Source organism: Aquarana catesbeiana, linkage group LG09, assembly GCF_042186555.1.
Source record: "Aquarana catesbeiana isolate 2022-GZ linkage group LG09, ASM4218655v1, whole genome shotgun sequence".
In the NCBI taxonomy this organism is placed as follows: domain Eukaryota; kingdom Metazoa; phylum Chordata; class Amphibia; order Anura; family Ranidae; genus Aquarana; species Aquarana catesbeiana.
The window spans coordinates 50,389,066-50,414,854 of NC_133332.1; the positions used below are offsets into that span (position 1 = coordinate 50,389,066).

The window sequence follows — 25,789 nt, forward strand, 5'->3', positions numbered from 1 at the left end:
TCAGCTCCTTCTACTGCAGCTGCAAAATGCCTGTACAGTACTTGCGAGGCACTTTACATACACTCATCTCATGGGTATGTCCGTACTCGCAAGTGAGTGTACCTAAAGTGGGGTATGTTGTAAATTTTGTACTACAATAAAATTACCACAAGATGGCAGAAGAACACCACCTCTACCTTTTAGTGTAAAGTTGGTCTATGTTTGTGTTAAAGATGCATATAAAATAGTCTTGCCAATTGCAGTACAATAAAAGTACCACAAGATGGCAGAAAAACACCACCTCCATATCGGTAAAGGCATTAATCATAAAGAAACCATGTAGTCAACATAAATACATCAGTAAACATGCTCATAAAGGCAAGCATAAGCTTTAGGGCAGTTCACATCTGTGTGTTCTAAAACGCAATATGCTTTTTTTTGTAAACACATATTGTGCTTTTAGCAAGTTTTTAATGTGTTACGTTAAAATTCAACACATAGTATATTTTACATGCTTTCTGCATTCTTTTCCTCCATGGTCACCTGGGAAAAATGAATATGTGAAAAAAAAAAACACTTACAAATGTGCATAGGGCTTTGGTGTGCTACAATTGACTATAATGGAAGGTGCGTTTTTTACAAATGCAAGAAAGCAGGACTTTTCAAAAGTGCAATGTTCTGCAACACACAAATGTTGTTTGTTAGATGGAATTCAGAGCTGTCATAAACCTACACTAATGCCGTGTACACACGACCGGACTTTTCAACTGAACTCGTCCGCCGGAACGAATCCGTCGGACAATCCGACCGTGTGTGGGCTTCATCGGACTTCCGACTGACCTTTTCGGTCGAAAATCAGTAGGACTTTGGATTTATAACATGTTTCAAATCTTTCCGACGGATTTGAGTCCGGTCGAAAAGTCCGCTCGTCTGTATGCTAGTCCGACGGACGAAAACCGACGCTAGGGCAGCTATTGGCTACTGGCTATCGACTTCCTTATTTTAGTCCGGTTGTACGTCATCACGTACGAATCCGTCGGACTTTGGTGTAGTCGTGTGTAGGCAAGTCCGTTCGTTCGAAAGTCCGTCGGAAGTCCATCAAAAATCCGTTGAAAGTCCGTCGGAAAGGCTGTCGGACCTTTGATGCTGAAAAGTCCGCCCGTGTGTACACGGCATAAGTCTGCAAAAGACTCCTAATGAGTGGTAAATGGCCATGTTGTGAATAATCTCAGCAGAGCAGCTTAAAGTAGAACTAAAAGCTTTTTTTTTAAAATTTGGATAGAGTAAGGGAGGGTTAAAATCCCTGTCAGTTTTTTTTTTTTGCCATCTGTGTCCCATTGGGGAGATTTTCCTTCACTTCCAGTTCAATAAAACAGGTCATGAGAGGAAATCCCTCCAGAGTGAGGGACACCCTGGTTGTCACCAGATCTAGTGTCCCCATTGGAAGATTTCCCCTCTATTCCTGTTCTGGAGACAACTGAAAATGTGGGATTTTCTTTCATGTTCACTTTCAGTGATAATGGAAAACAGGACAAATAGAGAGGGTGACATTTCCTAACATGAAGTTCGCTCCTTGTAACATGTGATGTAATTTTAAGGGTCAAAGGTCAAAAATGCAACCGCAGATGCTGTGAATGGTGCATGCTTACATAAAAACACAGGGTGATGATAATTCGTTGTGTGTTTGTGCAAAAGGGTAACTGCTCATTTAACCTGCCCTAGTGACAATCACTCTCGATATGCTTGTGCTTAGATTATTTTTCAGCGAGCTGGAAAACCTTTGGGCAGGGTAAGGTTGAGGGGGCAAATACAGCCAAGTGTACCATGCAAAGTGTGCTATAGTGTGACAGTGATTGGTGGACATGGAAAGGTGGACATCCTAGAGAACATCATTTATTATCTCACATCTTTACATCTCCCAGCTTATTTTGTGGCTCTTGGGATATATTGACATGACTTCTCTGATCCACAAAGGAAATTGGTGCTGGAAGACTCCCCCTCTGCTTGGATCACAGCCCGGAACAGATTGCTGGCAGCTATATATAGCATACAGTATAACACCTACCTTGTGTAGTAGTGACCCAGGGGCAAATGCCCCCAGCCCAGTCTTCTCCTGTATGGCAATGACCCTCATTGCATTATGCTGGCAACCAGGGCTTTTTTTCTCAGAGAATAGGTGCAGGAACCCCCCCCCCTTCTGAGCCACTTCTTGTCTCCACCCCCTACCTACCCCTGAGCAACGTTCCTTGGTTTCATCCCCCACCCACCTCCCAGAACTGCCCCATTTAGAGAATACAGAGCCAAGTATCGTTTTTGTGGTGCTAAGTAATTTGTATGGAATTTGTTAATGATAGTAAGAAAAGTAGTAAAATAGATCCCCCACACCCAGCAGTAATAGACCCCCCCAGCAACAATAGATTTGATAAAAAACAATAGACCCCCCCGATAACAACGGACCCCCACAACAAAATACCACCCCAGCAGCAACAACAGATGCCGCCAGCATCAATAGACTCTACAGCCCGCCCCAGCACCCCTTGCCATTACACACAGCACATTCAGTGCTGGTGGTGCCGGAACTGCGTTCCCCCACGTTCCCACTGAAAATAAGCCCGGCTGGCAACAAAAGGTTGAGAACCTCTGCGTTATTGAGTAGTGCTTCTTGTGGCTATGATAAGTATACTTACTAAACAAAGCAGATACTTCCACCCTGTTATTTGTTCTCAGCTGTAGGATCACACTGTCTGGCTGAGTCTGGGTAAATGACATAATACCAGTAATTCCTAAAACAGAGGAGAAACGGAGAGATTATAAACAGACTATATCATAGCCGCTCTCATCATTTTCAGTCGTATTATGGTATAAACAGCATGCCACGCTAAACCATGTAAATATAAATCAACGAAAAACATAAAAAACATGAAAAACTTGAGTGACTCATGCGAGAAAAGTTAATATAATTGAAGTGAACAGTCCACAACTATATGCTGAATCCAGGTACTTTTGGTCAAAGTTTCCCACACTGTTTAAAACACCACATGTGAATACACCAGTGAAGATGCAGGCCTCTTGAACCCATTGGGAAAGAGAGCCCTGACTGATGGGGGCATAACCAGGGCGGAGTATGGTGACAAGGGGTCACAGTGGATTGGTGGGGGGACGGGGTGGGGTTGGGCCTGAGCTCACTAAGGTGATTGCCCCAGGGGATTCTGGGCCTTTTTGGTGAAGAAGATTGGTAGGAGCTGGCTGAACCCCACCGTGTCCCTCCAACCATGGACACCGAGCTCCTTCTGGCCAGGGTCCGAGAGATGGCTCTTCAGGGTCAGGCAGGGTGGCTTTTCTCCCTCCTGACTCCTGGGGATTCTTCTCCTATTGCCACACCTGATCCCCCTCAGGATGCCCCCCCCAGGGTTAGAAGGCGGACTCGTCCGCCTTCCCGCCTCAGCCCCAGCCCCTCTAGGGCCTCCTATTGCTCCCCTCCACATCCTTCCTCTCCCTCTTCCCCTACTTTACCTTCCTCTCCCCTGCCTGCACCGGCGGGGAAGCGCCCTTCTATTGCTAATCCCCGTCGTCTGCCGGCGCGTCGGAGGTCCCCCACGCGGGCTAAGGCCGCTACTCGGGCCTCCTCGCGCTGTCCCCGCTCACGCAGCCCCCGCTCCAGTGCTTGCCCCCCCCTCCCCTGCTAGCGTAGGAGGCGGCCGGGCTGGAGCCGCAGCACTCCCCGGCCCCCCCCTCATCCCCTGAGACAGGACAGAATACCTTTACCCACCCGCGCGGATGGCGGGGGGGGGTCCTGAGCGGCCGATCCGTGTGTTCTCTGCCGGGCAATCATCAGGCACGAAGGGGAGGAGGAGGCGGATCGGTTCGCCGGCCACCACTGCGTCCTCTGCTGCTGCGACCAGCGTTTGCGATGCTCGCTCCGCCGGGGACTTGGAGCCGGACCGGCTCCACCTGGTGGACGCGACGCTCCCTGCGCCTGACTGGGCAGGAGATTTGAATCTCCACACACCACAGCTGGATACTAGGAATGCTCACAGCAGTGTGGTGTGTGGAGATGGAAATGAGTGGTCACAGCTATATCCCCCTGCGCCCGCCTGGGCGGGCATGCTGTCACAAGTGCAGGATCTATCCTGCGGAGCTCCTTCTGTGCCCGGCAGGGCAGGGGACAGGTCTCTTCCCTCCACGTCCCAGGTTGCGGGGGTTGACGCAAGGCACATCTCCCCTGCGCCCGACAGGGCGGGCAATGTGCAGTTAACCCCTCCCCCTCTGATACCCCGTGCCCACCGGCAGCCTCCTGCACCCCGCAGGGCGTAGGCCAGCCAGGTGCGTTTGACCTCCACCCCGTCTGTGGGGCAACCGCTCCCCTACGTGCCCATCCGGGCTGGCGGTCCTGATGGGATGCCCGCATCGGTTGCCCACCCTCGTCCCCCTGCGCCCGTCAGGGCGGGAGATCTCGGCTCCAGACCCGGGCTGGCGGCGGCATCCACCCCAGGTCAAGCAAGAGGAGCTGGCAGGTGTCCCTGCCGTTGCTCAGCCTCTGTCCATGGTCAGTCGGATTCGACCGGGTCCGTGGTTGGACCCCCGCCCTTGGATCTTTCCTTGAGTCGGGACAGCCCAGCAGATTACGCAGGCCGCCTACGCTTACAGTCTTCTGGAATCGCCTTGGAATTGGATTCGCCGCCGGGCCCGGTGGCCGATCGTCCATCACCCGTGATGCCTCCTCGACCAAGTGAGTATGACTGCGAGTTAATTTGGGGTAGAGCTGCTGATGCTTCCGTATCGGGCCCGGAGGACCGCATAGCGTCGGTTGTAAAGTCAGTTCTCTCCAGTATGGGTGTCTCGGGATCGCCCAACCCCACCTCCGCTTATGGGGGTGCGTTGTGGGCAGTGGCGCCGACGGGCACCCATTTGGCGGAAGAGACAAAAGAAACGATATGGCGTTGCGAATTCGTCGACTTTTTTACCCTCGTTCCGCCGGATAGGGAGACGATCGACAAATCTCGACGGGTTGACGTATCGGCGCAGGGTGACAAACCCAAACAGCTTCCTAGAACGTTCGGGAACTGGCTTCAGGGGTTTTGTGCCTACGCGGGAGTGCTCAGTGAGCGGTTCCCGGAGTTGGCCTCTTCGTTATTTTGCTATTTAGACCTTATTTGGGGTGCATACAAGGTCTATGGGGGTCAGTGCTGGTTCCATTATGACACTCAATTTCGGCAAAAAATGGCGGCACGTCGGGAATTTCGTTTTGATTGTCAGGACGGTAGCCTGTGGTTGCTGCTTATGTGCCCTCACAGGCCTTCATCCTTTCAGTCCGCGGTCGGCGCCCCTCAGTCCGGAGCGTCGGCCGCTCCAAAGAAGGGTATCTGCTGGCTTTTCAACGAAAGCCACTGCAAGTGGTACTCCGCCTGTCTTTTCAGGCATGAGTGCTCCAGTTGTGGAGGGGCTCACCCCGCCAGTAGGTGTTTTCGAAAAGGCAAACAATCACTTTCCAGACCTGGCGCCAAGACTGACCTTCCTAAGCCGGAGGACGCCGGTGAACGTCATAGAGATGCTTCCCTGGCTAGACCGGTACCCCCTTCGTAGAGAGGCCCTGATTCTGCGGGACAGCTTGGACCGTGGTTTCTGGATCCCCTTTACCCCGTCAGACGCCCCGACCTTGTCTCAAAATTTGAAATCGGCGGAAGAATTCGAGTCCATCGTGGCCGAGAAGCTCCAGAGGGAATTGGAACTGGGAAGAATGGCAGGCCCCTTTGATCTCCCTCCTTTCCACAACCTGAGGGTATCTCCTCTCGGTGTGGTCCCAAAAAAGGCGGAGGGAAAATTTCGCCTCATTCATCACCTTTCCTACCCTTCTGGCTTTGATGGCATTGACAGGGAGGAATCCAGAGTGCACTATGCGTCCTTTGACAGGGCGCTTCAGCTGGTTAGGGCAGCGGGGCAGTCTGCCCTTCTGGCAAAAGCGGACATTGAGTCCGCATTTCGCCTCCTCCCAGTCCATCCGGACTGTTTCCACCTCCTGGGTTGCTACTTCCAGGGTAGCTATTTTTTTGACATGTGCCTTCCTATGGGTTGTGCCATCTCGTGTTATTTTTTTGAGCTATTTAGTAGCTTCCTTGACTGGGTAGTTACCCAGGAGGCGGGTATTCAGTCCCTTCTGCATTATCTCGATTACTTTCTTTTTGTGGGTCCAGCGGGCAGTGGGCAGTGTCTGCGTCTGCTCACTGTTTTTCAGGATACATGCCGGCTTTTCGCCATCCCACTGTCCGCTGACAAGACGGAGGGCCCCGTCACAGTCCTGTCGTTTTTAGGTATTGAGATAGACACAGTGGCGATGGTTTTTAGGTTGCCTAGTGACAAGTTGTCCAGGCTCCTCTCGTTGGTACGCTTGGCGAAAGGGGCGAAGAAATTACAGCTGAAACAGCTACAGTCGTTGCTGGGTCATCTGGTTTTCGCCTGTAGGGTCATCCGGATGGGGAGGGCCTTCTGTAGGCGACTGTCATGGGCCACGAAGGGCATAACTGCCCCTCACCACTACGTCAGGATTACCAAGCCTATGAGGGATGGCTTGGGGATATGGCTATCATTCTTGCAGACTTACAATGGACAGTCGTGCTGGTTGCGGGAGGAAGTGCCGAACTCACAGCTGGAGTTATATACTGATGCTGCAGGCTCCTGTGGGTTTGACGCTTTCTTTCAAGGGGAATGGGCTTCTGAACGCTGGCCGGCCTCATGGGCCCACATGGATTTGTTGCGCAACCTCACCCTGCTGGAGCTGTTTCCAATTATTGTTGCTGTTGAGCTATGGGGTGAAAGGTTGCGCAATCACCAGGTGGTCTTCTGTTCGGATAACATGAGTGTGGTGCAGGTGGTGAACAAACAGTCAGCCAGTTCTCCTCCGGTCGTTTCGTTGCTACGGTTTTTAGTTTTAAAATGTTTACATTTCAACATCTGCGTTAGGGCTAGGCATGTTCCGGGTGCCTCTAATGATATTGCCAATGCTCTTTCTCGTCAACAGTTCTGCCGTTTTCGAACACTGGCTCCGATGGCTTCTTTGGAGGGCCTCCCCTGTCCGGCCCACTTATGGAACCTCATTTCCGGCGTTTGACAGAGCTCCTTCGGTCGTCACTTTCTTCGCGGATGTGGGCGGCGTACTGCCGAGTTTGGCATGAGTGGGTCCAGGCGTCGGGCTGTGAGTTCAACATTTATTCCCCGGATGATCGTCGTTTAACCTTATTTGCCTATTTAGTCTTTCTGTCGGAAAAAGGCGTCTCCGGGTCGACAGTTTCATCCGCGTTGTCGGCCCTGTCATTTTGGTTACAGCTCCTGGGGTGGGAGGATGTAACTAAAGCCTTCCCTGTCCGGCGGGTTGTCCGGGGTTGGAAGCGGGTTACGCACCTCCCGGACACCAGGCACCCTAATTCTATTCAGATTCTTTTGGGCATCTTGTCTCTGCTTCCGAATGTGTGTTCATCGGAATATGAGACCCTCCTTTTCCGGGTAGCCTTCTCTTGGCTTTCTTTGGTGCCTTTCGCATCGACGAATTGGTGTCTAAATCAAAATTGTCCCCGGGGGGCATCCTATGGGAGGACGTGTCGTTGTCGCACCGCAGTGTCACGATTTTATTGCGTTCATCCAAGACTGATTGTTTTGGCAGGGGTCGCCGGGTAGTCTTGCATTATTGCGGCGGCCCCTTTTGTCCGGTGTCCCTGGCCCTCTCTTTCGTGTCTTCGCGCCCCCTGTCTCCTACATTTTTTGTACATGCTGATGCAACTTCTCTCAGCCGTTTTCAATTTTCGCGCGTTTTTCGTCGTTGCTTGGAGATTTTGGGCTTTCCTGCGAAGGAATTTTCCACCCACTCTTTTCGCATTGGTGCAGCGACCGCCGCTTTGGGTTTGGGGTTCTCCGATACGGAACTTCAGCGTTTAGGTAGATGGGAGTCATCTCGTTTTTCTTTGTATGTCCGACCACATCTGTTGTGTTGATTTCCAGGTTCCTTTCCGGCACAGATTTGGATCCTCGGGGATTCTTTCATATACTGGGCCTCTCGCCGGGCAGAGATCTGAACTTATGGCAGGAATTTGGGATTCTCGTACGATGTGGCGAGGATACGCTGGATCGGGTTGCGTGGGTTACGTTGGCCTCAGGTCCTCCCGGAATGTCAGCAACTTCGTGCCCACGTTTCTGGTCCCATCATCCTGGTCATACATGCGGGTGGGAATGACGTTGCATATATGCGATCTGTGGACGTCATATCAGCTGTTAAAAGTGACATTGCCCAATGTTGTGCTTCCTTTAATAACTTGACCGTTGTTTGGTCAGAAATCGTGCCTCGCTCGGTATGGGCGCGTGATGTCCCTGGCCCCCTTCTGGAACATTTTCGTAGGAAGGTCAATGCCCAAGTGGCTAAGTTTGTGCGCCAGATAGGGGGGGTGGTGGTCCGCCACAGAGACCTGGAGGGTGATAATCGCGATTTGCTGCATAGAGATGGAGTTCATCTGAATGACATCGGGCTGGACATTTTTAATCTGGGTCTCCAGAGGGGCGTGGAACAGGCGCTGGCTGCGGTGGGGCGCCCGTCGGTAGCTTACTGACAGGCGGGTGGCGGTTTTTGGTGACCTTGCCAGCAAAACACGGCGGTAAGAGGTACGCCCTTCATGCTAATTGGGAGATAGATGGCATTCCGGCACTTAAGTAAGGACAGGCCCCTCAGTTATCACCCTTTTCACCAGTCGGAATTGAGTGCTCACAGTGCTACTGTGACTGGCACTGTGGAATGTTAAATGTTATGTTTAAGTTGTTAAAGAGTTGAATTTAATAAAAGCTGTGGCCTTGCCCTTTCCAACATGAATGGTGGTAAGTGGTCTTTATTGGATGGGAAGAAGGGATAAGGTCTAAGTTTGGATGGATCATGGTATGGACCTGGGTTTATTGCACCTCAGCAGTCATGCAGGCCTCTTGAACCCATTGGGAAAGAGAGCCCTGACTGATGGGGGCATAACCAGGGCGGAGTATGGTGACTAGGGGTCACGGTGGATTGGTGGGGGGACGGGGTGGGGTTGGGCCTGAGCTCACTAAGGTGATTGCCCCAGGGGATTCTGGGCCTTTTGGTGAAGAAGATTGGTAAGAGCTGCCCACCCTCCCGCCCTATCTATGGTTGGTACGTCACAGCTTGCTGCGGTTTTTGGTGACCTTGCCAGCAAAACATGGCGGTAAGAGGTACGCCCTTCATGCTAATTGGGAGATAGACGGCAGTCCGGCACTTATGGTAAGGACAGGCCCCTCAGTTATCTCCCTTTTCACCAGTCGGAATTGAGTGCTCACAGTGCTACTGTGACTGGCACTGTGGAATGTTAAATGTTATGTTTAAGTTGTTAAAGAGTTGAATTTAATAAAAGCTGTGGCCTTGCCCTTTCCAACATGAATGGTGGTAAGTGGTCTTTATTGGATGGGAAGAAGGGGTAAGGTCTAAGTTTGGATGGATCATGGTATGGACCTGGGTTTATTGCACCTCAGCAGTCATGTCTCCTTACCATAAGATGTGTGACTCTCTATTAAGAGAAGTCTGAAAGCATTTGTGTGGAAATTTGCTCCACTATGGTTTGAGTTTCCCCACACAGGTCCTCCATCAATCAGAGTGTCCGGCAGAAATGAGAAGAAAAGAGCGCCAGGCTCACATAGTGTAAAATCCTCTCGGATGTTTATTAAAATAACAAACTGTTAAAAGCTGTAAAAAAGCCGACATACAAAGGGGCTTCAATGCCCACAATTCAGCAGGGCAAAACATAGAACGAGGTGACATCACGACCTCCGGTTACCGCCTCAATACCCACAATCCAGTGGGGCAAAACATAGAACGTGGTGACATCACGACCTCCGGTTCCTGCATCAATACCCACAATCCAGTGGGGCAAAACATAGAACGGGGTGACATCACGACCTCCGGTTACCGCCTCAATACCCACAATCCAGTGGGGAAAACATAGGAACGGGGTGACATCACGACCTCCGGTTACCGCCTCAATACCCACAATCCAGTGGGGCAAAACATAGAACGGGGTGACGTCACGACCTCCGGTTACCGCCTCAATACCCACAATCCAGTGGGGCAAAACATAGAACGTGGTGACGTCACGACCTCCGGTTATTGCCCCAATATCCACAATCCAGTGGGACAAAACGTAGAATGGGGTAACATTACACCTCTGGTTACCGCCCCAATACCCACAATCCAGTGGGGTAAAACGTAGAACCTGGTGATGTCACAACCTTCAGTTACCACCCCAAAACCAACAATCCAGCAGGGCAAAACATTGAACATGGTGAAGTTACGACCTCCGGTTACCACCCCAAAACACACAATCCAGTGGGGCAAAATGTAGAACGCGGTAACATTACAGCCTCCGGTTACAACTCCAAAACCTACAATGCAGTGGGGCAAAATGTAGAACGGGGTGACATCACGACCTCTGGTTACCTCCCCAATATCCACAATCCAGTGGGGCAAAACGTAGAACGTGGTGATGTCACAAACTCCAGTTACCACCCCAAAACCCACAATCCAGTGGAGAAATTCATTTTACCAACAGGTAAACTTTATTATAGGCTTACCTGTAGGTAAAAATCACAAAGCGGGGCTTTACTATTGCTTTAAGCGGAGTTGGGACACACAGAATCTTTGACCAAAAGCACCTGGATTCAGCATATGGTTGTGGAATGTTCACATCAATTATATTAACTTTTCTCCCAAGTTTCACTCAAGTTTTTCATGTTTTTTTATGTTTTCATTGATTTATATTTACATGGTTTACCGCGGCTTGATTAATTTTAATGTATGTTATCCTATTTATATACTTGCTTGTTGAGGGTGATGTACACTACCATTTGTGCGGTTTCACTCAGACTGACTTATTATTGTATAGATAATCTTGTCTCACCTTTGACTGGTTCATAGCTGTAGGCCAGGCTTCCTTCTTTAGGGTGAATTCTTGTTGATCCAACAATTCCACCATTAAACCTTGTCATGCTGAAAATATTAGAACAAAACTTGAAAACATCTGGAGTTTATCTTTTAAACACATAAATGAAAATATTAACCAATCCCAGGCTTGCAAAATATCTGGCCACTTCCATTTGGAAAGTACCTCCTACAGAATCTATTCTCAACCAGGCTTTCGTAGAAGCCTAGGGTTCCTCCAGTGGTTAGGGGGTTTCTTCAGCAATGACTGACTAACATTCTATCTGATGGTGCCTGCATAGTTCCAGGACCAACACAGTTTATTAGAGCCAGCGACATGAAGCTGGCAATGATCTTTTTGCTGTCTGTAAGGGTGGCATCCCTAATAACAAAGTAAGGGCCATTTTCTCACTGACCATCAATGCAGGAGGCATTTCCCCAATGACTCCTGTTTTTTTTTTTTTTTTTTTTTATTTGGGGTTACCTGGGACCTGAAAAATATTTAAAGTGTTACTAAACCCAGGACCCTGCATTCACTATATCTGGTCTCCCACAGTTCACAGAAGATGGAAATGCAATTATTTTAGGAAATATAAACTGCTAAATACCTTTTATTATCAGCAGTATATAGCAGTCTTGTGACTTCTATTAGTGTCTGGTTAAAGCTTGCAGGAGGAGTTTTCATTCTTCTCTGACTGTCCTATGAGGCTGCATGACCCCTGACCCTCAGTCTGGACAGTGCTGATTGGCCTTGTGCTGATCACTCTTCCAAGTAAAAAAAAAAAAACTCTAGCAATACACACCAAACTGAGCATGTGCAGAGTGCCTCCAAGGTCCTGTACTATCAGCAGATAGATTGGAGACAGTAAAAGTAGGGGAGGATCAGAGAAGACAGGATCAAACAGCCTTTTTACACACTACAGAGGATTAACCCATTAGGTTCCACGGTGAGTATAACAAGCATGCTTTACTACATACTACTTTACTACATATAGAGTGCCTTGCAAAAGTATTCACCCCCCTTGGCTTCTTACCTATTTTGTTACATTACAGCCTTTAGTTCAAAGTTTTTTTTAATCTGAATTATATGTGATGGATCAGAACACAACAGTCTAAGTTGGTGAAGTAAAATGAGAAAAATATATACATAAAACTATTTTTCAGAAATAAAAAAAATATAATTTGCATGTGTGTATGTATTTACCCCCTTTGTTATGAAGCCCATAAAAAGCTCTGGTGCAACCAATTACCTTCAGAAGTCACATTATTATTGAAATGATGTTCACCTGTGTGCCACCTAAGTATCACATGATCTGTCATTACATATACACACCTTTTTAAAGGCCCCAAGGGCTGCAACACCTAAGCAAGAGGCACCACTAACCAAACACTGCCATGTAGACCAAGGAACTCTCTAAACAAGTAAGAGACAATGTTGTTGAGAAGTACAAGTCAGGGTTAGGTTATAAAAAAATATCCAAATCTTTGATGATCCCTAGGAGAACCATCAAATCTATCATAATCAAATGGAAAGAACATGGCACAACAGCAAATCTGCCAAGAGACGGCCGTACACTAAAACTCATGGACCAGGCAATGAGGGCATTAATAAGAGAGGCAGCACAGAGACCTAAGGTAACCCTGGAGGAGCTGCAGAGTTCCACAGCAGAGACTGGAGTATCTGTACATAGGATGACAATAAGCCGTACGCTCCATAGAGTTGGGCTTTATGGCAGAGTGGCCAGAAGAAAGCCATTACTTTCAGCAAAAAGCAAAATGGCACATTTTGAGTTTGCGAAAAGGCAGGTGGGAGACTCCCAAAATGTATGGAGGAAGGTGCTCTGGTCTGATGAGACTAAATTTGAACTTTTTGGCCATCAAAGAAAACGCTATGTCTGGCGCAAACCCAACACATCACATCACCCAAAGAACACCATCCCCACAGTGAAACATGGTGGTGGCAGCATCATGCTGTGGAGATGTTTTTCAGCAGTCGGGACTTTGAAACTGGTCAGAGTTGAGGGAAATATGGATGGTGCTAAATACAGGGATTTTCTTGAGCAAAACCACTCTGTACCACTCTGTGTTTGTTTTGAGGCTAGAATGGAGGTTCACCTTCCAGCCAGACAATGACCACAAACACACTGCTAAAGCAACACTTGAGTGGTTTAAGGGACATGTAAATGTGTTGGAATGGCCTAGTCAAAGCCCAGACCTCAATCCAATAAAAAGTCTTTGGTCAGATTTGCGCTTGCTGTTCACAAGCGCAAACCATACAACTTGAAGGAGCTGGAGCAGTTTTGCCAGGAGGAATAGGCAAAAATCCCAGTGGTAAAATGTGGCAAGCTCATAGAGACTTACCCAAAAGGACTTGGAGCTGTGATAGCCGCAAAAGGTGGCTTTGCAAGGTATTGACTTTAGGGTGGTGAATAGTTATGCACATTGACTTTTTCTGTTTTTTTGTCCTATTTGTTGTTTGCTTCACAATAAAAAAAAAATCTTCAAAGTTGTGGGCATGTTCTATAAATTAAATGATGCAAATCCTCAAACAATCCATGTTAATTCCGGGTTGTGAGGCAACAAAACACGAAAAATGCCAAGGGGGTGAATACTTTTGCAAGGCACTATACAGACTGATTTTACTGTTGTGGATTTAGTAACACTTCAAAGGGTTCCTTCAAGATAAAAACTGGTCTTATAAAATAGTTTACAGCATATTGCCTTAGTGCCTAACCAACAGCCTGGGGGCCACATGCAACCCTTTTGCACCTATTGTGGGGCTCTAAGGTGCTTGATTACAGAAGTCGTCTGTGTTTTTGTTACCTAGTTTCTTTCTCAGGGCATTAAAGGAAAAATATTCTTTAGAATTGATTCTAGTAGGTAAATTGCTTGGTTTATTTCTTGTACACTATCGACTTTTTTCCTGCACTCTTCTCCTTTTATGTTTTTTTGTTAATAATAGATCTTGTCTTAAATAAATACCAAATGTAAGTAATAAGTAAGGACTGTAGGCAGCACCAATGTTGGAATGTTGATTTGTAAAGGGGCTGTAAAAACAGAGATCTCTAGCATTCTTATGTAAGAATGTCTCCGGTCTGTGACTCTGTGTGATCTCTTGAAGCATGTCCCCAGTCTCCTATAGCAGTGGTTCTCAACCCTCTTCTCGAGTACCCCAACAGGCCATGTTTGCAGGTTTTCCTTTTATCTTGCACTCTTTAAATGAAATCAGAGTCAATGGCTTGGTATTTTGGACAGCTATTTTATCTAATGCAGCGTATACACGATTGGGATTTTGGTCGGAAAAAGATACAATGGCTTTTCCACCTGGATTCCGCTCAAGCTTGCCTTGCATACACACGGTCACACAAAAGTTCGCTGAACTTTCGAACGTCAAGAACGCAGTGACGTACAACACTATGAGCCGAGAAAATGAAGTTCAATGCTACCGAGCATGCGTCGAATTGTTTCCGAGCTTGCGTAGGAATTTTGTGCGTTGGAAATACTAAAGACGATCGCATTTTCGGATAGGAACTTTTTCCGACCAAAAAAATGAGAACATGCTCTGAATCTTTTGCTGGCTGGAATTTGGCCAGCAAAAGTCCGATGGAGCATACACACGGTCGCATTTTCTGACCAAAAGCTCTGATTGGTCTTTTGCTGGCCGGATTTCCGATCGTGTGTACGCGGCATTAGAGAAATTCCCAAAACATGGCCTGTTGGGGGTGCTTGAGAGCAGGGTTGAGAACCACTGTCCTATAGCATGTTTGCAGGCTCTGACTATCTCCTGTTGCATGTCTGCAATGCCAGACAGCTTTTTGTAGAATTACAATAACTCCTCTATTATGGTGGTGTCAGGGGCTACACTTGAGGCCCCCTCTATCAAGAAAGTTGACCACCACTGTAAATAGTGTACTGAAGGATACTTCCAGCACCAAAGCGAGTATCCAGTTTTAAGGAGTATTTAGGGTTAAAGTCTATATAAAATCATTTTTAATAGACTAGGGCAGTGATGGCGAACGTTGGCACCCCAGATGTTTTGAAACTGCATTTCCCATAATGCTTATCTACACTACAGAGTGCATGAGCATCATAGGAAATGTAGTTCCAAAACATCTGGGGTGCTAAGGTTACCCTGGACTAGGGTAAGGTTAAAACTCCTGTCATGTTATTTTTTGCTGTTCAGAACAGGAGGTTTCTCTTCACTTCCTGTCCTGGAGACCCAACAAAAAATAAGTGGAAATCTCTCCGAAGTGAATTGAATTCTCATCATAGATACCGTATTTATCGCACCATAAGACGCACTTTTTTCCCCCAGAAATATGGGAGAAAATGTCCCTGCGTCTTATGGAGCGAATGTATGCTAGGCACTGCCCCCGGACGCCGCTGGAAACACTCCCCGCCACCACCACCGGCAGAGAGGCAGGAGAGCGGAGGACAGACATCCCCTGTGAGCGCCGGGCGATCTCCTGGCTGGGCCTGACATTGTTGCTGAGACAGAAGACAGAGCATTTGGCCCCTCGGGCCGCTCTGTCTTCTGTCAGGAGGCTGGAATGACATGAGGTAAGGCTGTGTTTATGGCAATGGTCAGGCTGCATTTATGGCAATGGTCAGGCTGCGTTTATGGCAATGGTCAGGCTGCATTTATGGCAATAGTAAGGCTGCATTTCTTTGGCACTGGTCAGGCTACATTTCATGGGCACTGGTAAATATTTTAAGACACCATTTGTTTTTTTTCTTGTTTTCCTCCTCTAAAACCTAGGTGCGTCTTATAGAGTGAAAACTATGGTAGTTGTCACAGGAACCATTGTCCCTCTTTATATGCATATACTAAAGGACTAAAGCAAAATGAATGTTCACCTATCTTAGTAATTAGGTAATTAACTTTGTATAAAGTAAGCACTTGTGCCAATACACCTACTGTGCAGCAACTATCTCAAACCAGTTAACTTAATTACAAAATAACACAAAGAAATTTTGTGCTGTATAAGGCTTGCAAAAACAAACATTATTACAATTAATAAATGTGAAACAAAAAATATGAAAACGTAATGATATGTGCTCCCCTATATAATAAAGGGGTTGTAAAGGTTCAATAATTTTTAAATAAAAATAATAAACATGTTATACTTACCTGCTCTGTGCAAGGGTTTTGCACAGAGCAGCGCCTATCCTCCTCTTCTGGGGCCCCCCCGCTGGCACTCCTGGCTTCTCCCCGTCATCAGGAATCCCTTGGGGATGCCCAGGTCACCAGAACTAGTGTCCCCATTGGAAAAGTTCCCTTCTATTACTTTTCTAGGGACTAACCAAAATGTGAGATTTTCTTTTACTTTCACTTTTACTTTTTTACTTTTACTTACTTTCAGTAAACAGGACAAATAGAAAGGGTGACTCTCACTAATAGGGACACAGACCGCAATAAATACTGACGGGATTCTAATCCCTCTCCACTCTATCCAAAACTAAAAAAAAAAAAGTTTTTGTCTATATAAGGTCCTACAGTTAACAGTGCATGTCAGAGCACAAACCAAGCCATGAAGTTCAAGGAATTGTCTGTAGACCTCCGAGACAGGATTGTACGGGTACAGAAAAATGTCTGCAGCATTGAAGGTCCCAGTGAGTACAGTGGCCTCCATCATCTGTAAATGAAAGAAGTTTGGAACCACCAGGACTCTTCCTAGAGGGGGCTGCCCACCAAACTGAGGGATCGGGGGAGAAGGGCCTTAGTCAGGGAGGTGACCAAGAACCCAATGATCACTCTGACAGAACTTCAGCATTTCTCTGTGGAGAGAGGAGAACCTTCCAGAAGAACAACCATCTCTGCAGTACTCCACCAATCAGGCCTGTATGGTAGAGTGGATAGACTGAAGCCACTCCTCAGTAAAAGGCACATGACAGCCTGCCTGGAGTTTTCCAAAGGGCACCTGAAGGACTCTCAGACCATGAGAAACAAAATTTTCTGGTCTGATTGAACTCTTTGGCCTGAATGGCAAGTGTCGTGTCTGGAGGAAACCAGGCACCGCTCATCACCTGGCCAATGCCATCTCTACAGTGAAGCATGGTGGTGGCAACCCCATGCTGTGGGGATGTTTTTCAGAAGCAGGAATGGGGAGACTAGTCACGATCGAGGGAAAGATGAATGCAGCAATGTATAGAGAAATCCTTAAAGAAAACCTGCTCCAGAGCGCTCTGGACCTCAGACTGGGGAGAAGGTTCATATTCAAACAGGACACTGACCCTAAGCACACAGCCAAGATAACAAAGGCATGGAAATGGGACAACTCTGTGAATGTCCTTGAGTGACCCAGCCAGAGCCCAGACTTGCACCCAATTGAACATCTCTGGATGTTCAACCTGATGGAGCTTGAGAGGTCTGTTGTAGAATCTCATATTAGCCAATGTATTTCATATTATTCTTATTAATTTGCATGTATTTTATTGATTATTATTATTATTATTATTATTATATAGTAGTGGTTTTATCAATATTATTATTCAATAATTAAAGCAACAATTATTAATTTTTAATAATGTATACTGTGTTTTCCATAGATTTAGAAAGTCTTCATTTTTAAATGCTGAACTTTGGATGACCTCTCTGCTTCTTTCTTATACTTTTATAGTTTACTGGGTGAAAGTTCATTAGAATAGATTCAAGTAATATAGAATTGTCTCAGACAGATAAGAAAACAGGTGGTTAAAATAATTAGGTGGAATACAGGAAAGTTATGTACAGAACATTAATTAAGTTTGACAGGGTCAAACAAAGGTCTGCTTGTGCCCTCATTAAAACTGTTAAAATACATGCATATAGTGAAACATATGAAACATCTGGTGGGGTTATTGAAAGTTAATTGTCTCAAAGTTGTAAATCAGCAAATCCTTGAAGCTAGTTAAATCTTATCAAGATAAGGAGAGTTTGATAACACAGCTGGGTGCCAGACTGTCTCTATACAGGTGTTTTTAATTGGACAAAAACATTTATAAATCACTTTAATGAACATATAGGAATTTTGGGAATAATTAAGTTTATCTGGTTGTAGAACAGGTGTCAGATTTATGGTTGGTTACTTTGACGTAGATCTTAGCGACCAATCATATGTAAGAGAGAGGGTTGAGATAAGATTTGTAAAAGGGTATAAATGCAAGCTCTGCAATTGTTAGACAGACAAGTCAGATAGGAGCTCATAAGGCTGAACTCTGTGTATGCTGCCCTATTGCACGGGTCATAGAGGTCAGAACCAATGGGCAAGTATCTGTCCTAACTTGTCTCCTCGTACGAGTCAGAGAAGACTTCTTAACTTGTTCCAGAATGTGGTCTCAGGTGAATTTCCCTCACAAACTTGGTCGAGCTGGAACCCAGAACTCTGTGAGGGGACCAGACCACCGGCTGATCGACTGGTCCCTATCAGGTGATGGGTTCCCAAGAATTGGCAGTAAAGACCCATTCTGGTTCAAGGTGAGAACAATTCACAATTGTTTCAATTTGGTTAGAGGATAAGAATATTTATATCTAATATGCTTGCATTGTAAGAAACTGTATAAATTAGACCTGTATCTTGTAATACTTTGAACATAAACCTGTATGTTATCAGCTGTTATTAAACCTGCATTGCTGAATTTCTGCCTGGTTCGATACTTTACTATTCTACTTCAGGTCCTGAAAAGAAGAATGGGAGAAACTGCCCAAAAATAGGTGTGCCAAGCTTGTAGCATCATACTCAAAAAGACTTGCGGCTGTAATTGGTGCCAAAGGTGCTTCAACCAAGCATTGAGTAAAGGCTGTGAGCAGGGGCGTTGCTAGGTCTGCAAAAGATCTGGGGCCAGAGCCCCTTACAGCGGTCACCAACCTTTTTGCAGGCCCGGGGGGGGGGGGGGGTTTGGCGGTAATTTGTGGCAGGCAAAGGCTGGTGTTGGCGTTTCAATCATCATGGCACCATGGTTGATATGGTGTCAGGGTGATCGAAGCGTATTGTTTCTATTGTTACATTCTAATATATAATGAAGTGGTTCAACTCACCATAATGCTGAATCAGTGGGAGCTCTGGGCGTGCCACTTGCCACATCTCCTGCCACTAGATTCATCATGTCACTTGCCACCGTCACCTGTCACTATATGCAGCTTTTTAACTTGCCACCGTCACCTGCCACTAGATGTGGATTGTCACTTGCCATGTCGCCTGCCACCAGATGTGGATTGTCACTTGCCACATCACCTGACACCATTTGCAGATTGCCACGTCACCTGCCACCATTTGCAATTTGTCACTTGCCATGTCACTTGTCACGTCACCTGCCACCATTTGCAGATTGTCACTTGCCACCATTTGCAGATTGTCACTTGCCATGTCACCTGCCACCTGATGCGGATTGTCACTTTCCACGTCACCAGCCACCATTTGCAGATTGTCACTTGCCACGTCTCCTTCCACCATTTGCAGATTGTCACTTGCCACGTCACCTGCCACTAGATGTGGGTTGTCACTTGCCAACTGATGTGCATTGTCATTAGCCATGCCAGCTAGTGCCACTAAATGTGCATTGTCGCTGCATTGGTGGCAGGCTGGCAGAACTGGTCCATTTAGTGAGGACAGGAGAGCGGAGATGCGGGGCAGCCAGTGAGAGATAATGTAATCTCTCTGCTCCCCGTCGCACCTCCGACATTGAAGAGGCCCGCGCTGTGAGAGTGGAAGAGCGCTGATGTGTGACGGGCAGTGAGAGATGATGTCATCTCTCTGCTCCCCGCCGCACATCGCTCCCACATTGAAGTGGCCTGGCTGTGAGGGCAGAAGAATGGTGACGTGGAGCGGGCGGAGAGAGATGATGTCATCTCTGCTTGTCCGCCCGCTCGTCTCTCTCCTCTCATCCACCTCTAATGCAGCCCGCCCGCCGCAGCCACAGCCACAGCCACGACCCTGCGGCAAGAGACTCGGGGCTATGGGCTCCAGATTCGGGGCTCCAGCCTCGATAGCCATCCCCTGGCGACGCCTATGGCTGTGAGTACTTATGTACATGGGATTTCTTTGTTTTTTATTTTTAATAAATTTGCAAAGATTTAAAAAAACTTCTTTCACATTGTCATTATGGAGTATTGTTTGTAGAATTTTGAGGAAAATAATGAATTGAATCTATTTTGGAATAAGGCTGTAACATAACAAAAAGTGAAGCGCTGTGAATACTTTCCTAATGCACTGTATCTCTATGCACAAGCAAGTGCCATAAAACAAAGTATCTTATGCTTACATGTATAAAGGAAGGAAAACAAACGAGGTTAAACAAATATTGAACTTGGCTACCCAATGGTATTATCAGCAAGTGACCTTAAGGCCTAATGTACACGGGACACTGAGGCAACCTCTTCTGAACGTTTTTTTTGACAGCTTGAAACTGGTATTTAAAAACGCCCATTTAGCCGCATTTGCATGCCGCGTTTAGCCGCATTTAGCGACGTATTAGCGCGTTTGCGTCTAGGAGCGTTTAAGATAACATCATAAGACCCTCCCAAACCACAAAAACAGTATTATTTAACAATTTCAGCCATTCTGTGAGACCAGAGGGAGTATCAGCAGCTGAGAGAGCAGTAGTGTACTTGTATCTACCTCAATTTTGGTGCTTTTACTATGGATCCCATAATGAGCATATGTGAGAAAATTAAAAAAGCCAGATATAAAATTTCATGCAACTGTGTTTGATCAAGTCGGGGGTCAAGCTCAATGGTGGGGTCATCTGTTTCAAATCCAACATATAGGTCAAATTCCAATTCTACTTTGGCTAACAGCAATGCTAGTGTATTGGTGTCTATGAAGCATTGCAAGCAATTACAAGTTTTTAAAATATTTTTTTAGTGGTTTTTCATCATTTGCTATCATTTTTAAGTTTTGTAATGTAAAAAAAAATAGGGCAGCTTTAACCACCTCAATACTAGGCACTTTCGCCCCCTTCCTTCCCAGACCAATTTTCAGCTTTCAGCGCTCTCGCACTTTTAATGACAATTACTCAGTCATGCTACGCTGTACCCAAATGAAATTTTTATCATTTTGTTCGCACCAATAGAGCTTTCTTTTGGTGGTATTTATTCACGACTCCATTATTTTTTTTTCTTTGCGATAAGCGCAAAAATAGTGGAAATTTGGAAAAAAAACAATATTTTCTTTTTTCTGTTTTAAAAGAAATCCAGTAAAATCGAATTTTGTCATACATTTAAGCCAAAATGTATTCTGCTACATGTTTTTGATAAAAAAAATCCTGTTAAATGTGTATAATAATTGGTTTGTGTGATCACGGACATATGTATGCAAACGATCATGTACAGATGTGTGCAGGTGATCACGTACATATGTGTGCAGATTACCATTGGGACTTGTGATTTTAGTGGGACATATGTGGGGGACAGCTTTTTTTATTATTTGGGGACATGTGTTTTGGGTACATGTGTGTTTTACATTATGTGGGGACATGTGCAGGGGCGGACTGACAACTCATGGGGCCCCCGGGCAATAGGGGCTCATGGGGCCCCCTTAGTCCCCACCCACCCACACACAAGCCACACCCTCACAAAGCCCCACGTATATATTGCACTGCTACAGTACATGCATTGGTCACAGAATTTCTCTACTTCATGTTCAAAATAAATGTTTAAAGATTAAAGAAAAATAAACTCACTTTAACCACATACATTTACTGCAGGGCTGCGTCTCCTGTGAGCAGAATCATGTACAGGTACTTGATTCTGCACTTGCGGGTCTGCATGCTGTTTGACCTGCTGCCGCTGTGATTGGACACACCGAGAGCTAACCAGCGGGTCCGGAGGACCCCATGTCCGCCAGGCCCCGACGATCGTTTCCAACAGAGGCAGAACTGTGGTCTGCCTATGTAAACAAGTCCCCAGAGAGCCTCCCCTTACATCAGGGTCCCCAGAGAGCCTCCCCTTACATCAGGGTCCCCAGAGAGCCTCCCCTTACATCAGGGTCCCCAGAGAGCCTCCCCTTACATCAGGGTCCCCAGAGAACCTCCCCTTACATCAGGGTCCCCAGAGAGCCTCCTCCTTACATCAGGGTCCCCAGAGAGCCTCCTCCTTACATCAGGGTCCCCAGAGAGCCCCCTCCTTACATCAGGGTCCCCAGAGAAACCCCCCATACATCAGGGTCCCCAGAGAGCCCCCCTTACATCAAGGTCTTCAGAGAGCCCCCCCTTACATCAAGGTCTTCAGAGAGCCCCCCTTACATCAAGGTCCCCAGAGAGCCCCCCCATACATCAAGGTCTCCAGAGAGCCCCACATACATCAGGGTCCACTCCCCAGAGAGCCCCCCCATGCATCAGGGTCCCAGAGAGCCCCCCATAGATCTGGGTCCCCAGAGAGCCCCCCATAGATCTGGGTCCCCAGAGAGCCCCCCATAGATCTGGGTCCCCAGAGAGCCCCCCCCCATACATCAGGGTCCCCAGAGAGCCCCCCATACATCAGGGTCTCCAGAGAGCCCCCCCAAACATCAGGGTCCCCAGAGAGCCTCCTCCTTACATCAGGGTCCCCAGAGAGCCTCCTCCTTACATCAGGGTTCCCAGAGAGTCCCCTCCTTACATCAGGGTCCCCAGAGAGCCCCCTCCTTACATCAGGGTCCCCAGAGAGCCCCCTCCTTACATCAAGGTCCCCAGAGAGCCCCCTCCTTACATCAGGGTCCCCAGAGAAACCCCCCTTACATCAGGGTCCCCAGAGAGCCCCCCCATACATCAAGGTCCCCAGAGAGCCCCCCCATACATCAAGGTCCCCAGAGAGCCCCCCCATACATCAAGGTCCCCAGAGAGCCCCCCCATACATCAAGGTCTCCAGAGAGCCCCCCCATACATCAAGGTCTCCAGAGAGCCCCACATACATCAGGGTCAACTCCCCAGAGAGCCCCCCCTATACATCAGGGTCCCAGAGAGCCCCCCATAGATCTGGGTCCCCAGAAAGCCCCCCAAAGATCTGGGTCCCCAGAGAGCCCCCCATACATCAGGGTCCCCAGAGAGCCCCCCATACATCAGGGTCCCCAGAGAGCCCCCCCCCATACATCAGGGTCCCCAGAGAGCCCCCCCATACATCAGGGTCCCCAGAGAGCCCCCCCCATACATCAGGGTCCCCAGAGAGCCTCCCCCCATACATCAGGGTCCCCAGAGAGCCTTCCCCCATACATCAGGGTCCCCAGAGAGCCCCCCCCCATACATCAGGGTCCCCAGAGAGCCCCCCCATACATCAGGGTCCCCAGAGAGCCTCCCCCCATACATCAGGGTCACCAGAGAGCCCCCCATACATCAGGGTCCCCAGAGAGCCCCCCCATACATCAGGGTCCCTAGAGAGCCCCCCATACATCAGGGTCCCCAGAGAGCCCCCCCCCCATACATCAGGGTCCCCAGAGAGCCCCCCCATACATCAGGGTCCCCAGAGAGCCCCCCTTACATCAGGGTCCCCAGAGAGCCCCCCCCATACATCAGGGTCCCTAGAGAGCCCCCCATACATCAGGGTCCCAGAGAGCCCCCCCCCCATACATCAGGGTCCCCAGAGAGCCCTCCCCATAGATCAGGGTCCCCAGAGAGCCCCCCCATACATCAGGGTCCCCAGAGAGCCCCCCCCTATACATCAGGGTCCCCAGAGAGCCCCCCCCCATACATCAGGGTCCCCAAAGAACCCCCCATACATCAGGGTCCCCAGACTTAACCCACCCAGAGGTTCCCCTGTACCTGGCTGTGCACCTCCAACCCAAGGGGGAGGTGGGAGGTGGCGATCGGCAGTTCTATGGTGCCTGTGGATCTCACTGGGGCTTGTAGTCCTCCTTCTGATTCTGAACAGTAGATAGGGGAGGGGCCTCTGACCCGGGCAGCAGTCGGCAACAGCGTACAAGCAGAGAGTGAAACTTGTAGCTGCCCGGGTCAGAGGCCCCTCCCCTTTCCACTCTACAATCTGGAGGAGAAATACAAGTCCCCGGGAGATGCTGCGAGCACCATAGAGCTGCTGATCGCCGCCTCCCACTCCCCTCACTGCATCCCAAACTGAAAGAGGAGATGCCCGCCTCATTTCCCCCCCCCCCCCCCGCGCGGCAGTCGGCAGAACGGCTCCACCGCAGCACGCCCAGCAGCATACCCCGAGCATGTCTCCCGGGCCCCCTACTGGCTGCGGGCCCTCGGTCGGCGTCCGATCGACCGAATGGTCAGTCCGCCCCTGGACATGTGTGTGTTTTACATTATGTGGGGACATGTGTGTGTTTTACATGTATGTATTTACATGTGTGTTGACACTAGGTTGGTGATCAGTGAGTAAAAAGCTGTAAAAAACAGCTCATACTCACTGATCATCAGCCGGCTGCAGCGATCCCCTCTCCTCTCCTCCTCAGCGACAACTCCCGTATGAGGAGAGTTGATCGCCTAGCAACCGGCTGTGTTTACATCACATGACGGCTGTGATTGGACACGGCTGTCATGTGATCAGGAGGGCCAATCACAGAGCCCTCCTGCCGAGCCGAGATGCGCCATGTCCGGGTGACACGAGCGCATCGGGATCGCGCTGCTGCGCGGGGACGCGCGCGGGGACGCGCGCGATCCCGCTCCTTCTGAGGGACATTCCTGAATGTCCACTCAGAGGAAGAGAGCGCCCACCCGGCCGTTTATGTACATTGGCCGGGTGGGAAGTAGTTAAAAACGCTTCTAAACGAAAGTGCAGCTAAACTCTGGTACCGCGTTTAGACGCTTTTGGCGTCAGAAACTTCGGCATCTGAACTCATTTTTTTGCCTTAAAAAAAACCTCTAAACACAACTGCCTAAAAATGACATTAAACGAACCTGTGTACATGTACACATAAGATAACATTGGATGAGTTCAGAGGCAGCTGAAAAAATCATCCAACTAACTCTGAACGTCCGCAGCAGCCGTGTACATGAGGCCAGTATAGCAAAGATAGGTTTTAGGTCTTCATCCTCATATTGTTGTTCCCCGGAAGAGCTTGTCACTATGGGATCTTTTTTTTTATTTTATTTTTTATTTACCATGCCTATGATTTGGGTAATCTCTTCAAAATGAATTTTCATTGCATTCGCAAAGGTATGTGAAACATTTACTTAGCAAAGGAAACATGCTCTAGTTCTTTAGTAAATGGCAATGTATTTTTCTGTGTACGCAATAAAAGTATGTGGACTTACGGACTGAAGAATCCCCATAAACGAGCTTCGTTTTCAGATACTCTTATGTTTGAGTAGGAATACGTTAATTTAGGTAGGTTGGACACGCCCATGACTGCCTTCAGGTTCCACAGACCATTTAACTGTTAAGAAATGATGCCGAAATGTTAAAGGAACAAAACCAAACAATTCATTTTAATATTCCTGGCATTTTTCACATTATAGTCAGAACTGTCTGCAGAAATACAGATTTAACCCTTTCATGATGGAAGGTAAAATAAATCCTAATTCCTAAATACAGTTTTGCAACTTTGACACGTGTTAATAAAAATGCACGTATCATTGTAACTATATTGTGCATCCAGAAGGATTATACCGCGTTTTTTAAAAACAGAACAAAAGGAAGGGGTTCACACCTAGTGCATTACCAAACACATTTAATAAGTATTAAAAGGTTAAAACTGGATAAGCTTGGCTCTGAGGAAGGGGGTGCTCCCCCCGAAACGTGTCAGCCTATTCCCTTGCTGTGTCCGCACCCTGTAACATTGTGCAGTTGTTTGGCTCATCGTGGATCGCCACTTTTGTGGTTAAAAGTAGATACTCACAAAAGTGGCGATCCACGATGAGCCATACAACTGCACAATGTTACAGGGTGCGAACACAGCAAGGAAATAGGCTGACGCGTTTCAGGGAGGAACACCCCCTTCCTCAGAGCCA

At 47.8% G+C, this 25,789-nt stretch overlaps 1 protein-coding gene across 1 annotated transcript in view; it reads right to left on the reverse strand.

The window, feature by feature from the left end:
• The window catches only part of LOC141107616 (uncharacterized), a 106,673-nt gene that overhangs the window by 64,042 nt on the left and 16,842 nt on the right, over nt 1–25,789 (reverse strand). Inside the window, exons 2-4 of the mRNA XM_073598469.1 lie at nt 25,094–25,215; nt 10,914–11,002; nt 2,667–2,762 (exon numbers count right to left, since the gene is read on the reverse strand). Of these exons, the coding sequence (XP_073454570.1) occupies nt 2,667–2,762; nt 10,914–11,002; nt 25,094–25,215 (307 nt within the window). The remainder of the gene's footprint in view (nt 1–2,666; nt 2,763–10,913; nt 11,003–25,093; nt 25,216–25,789) is intronic.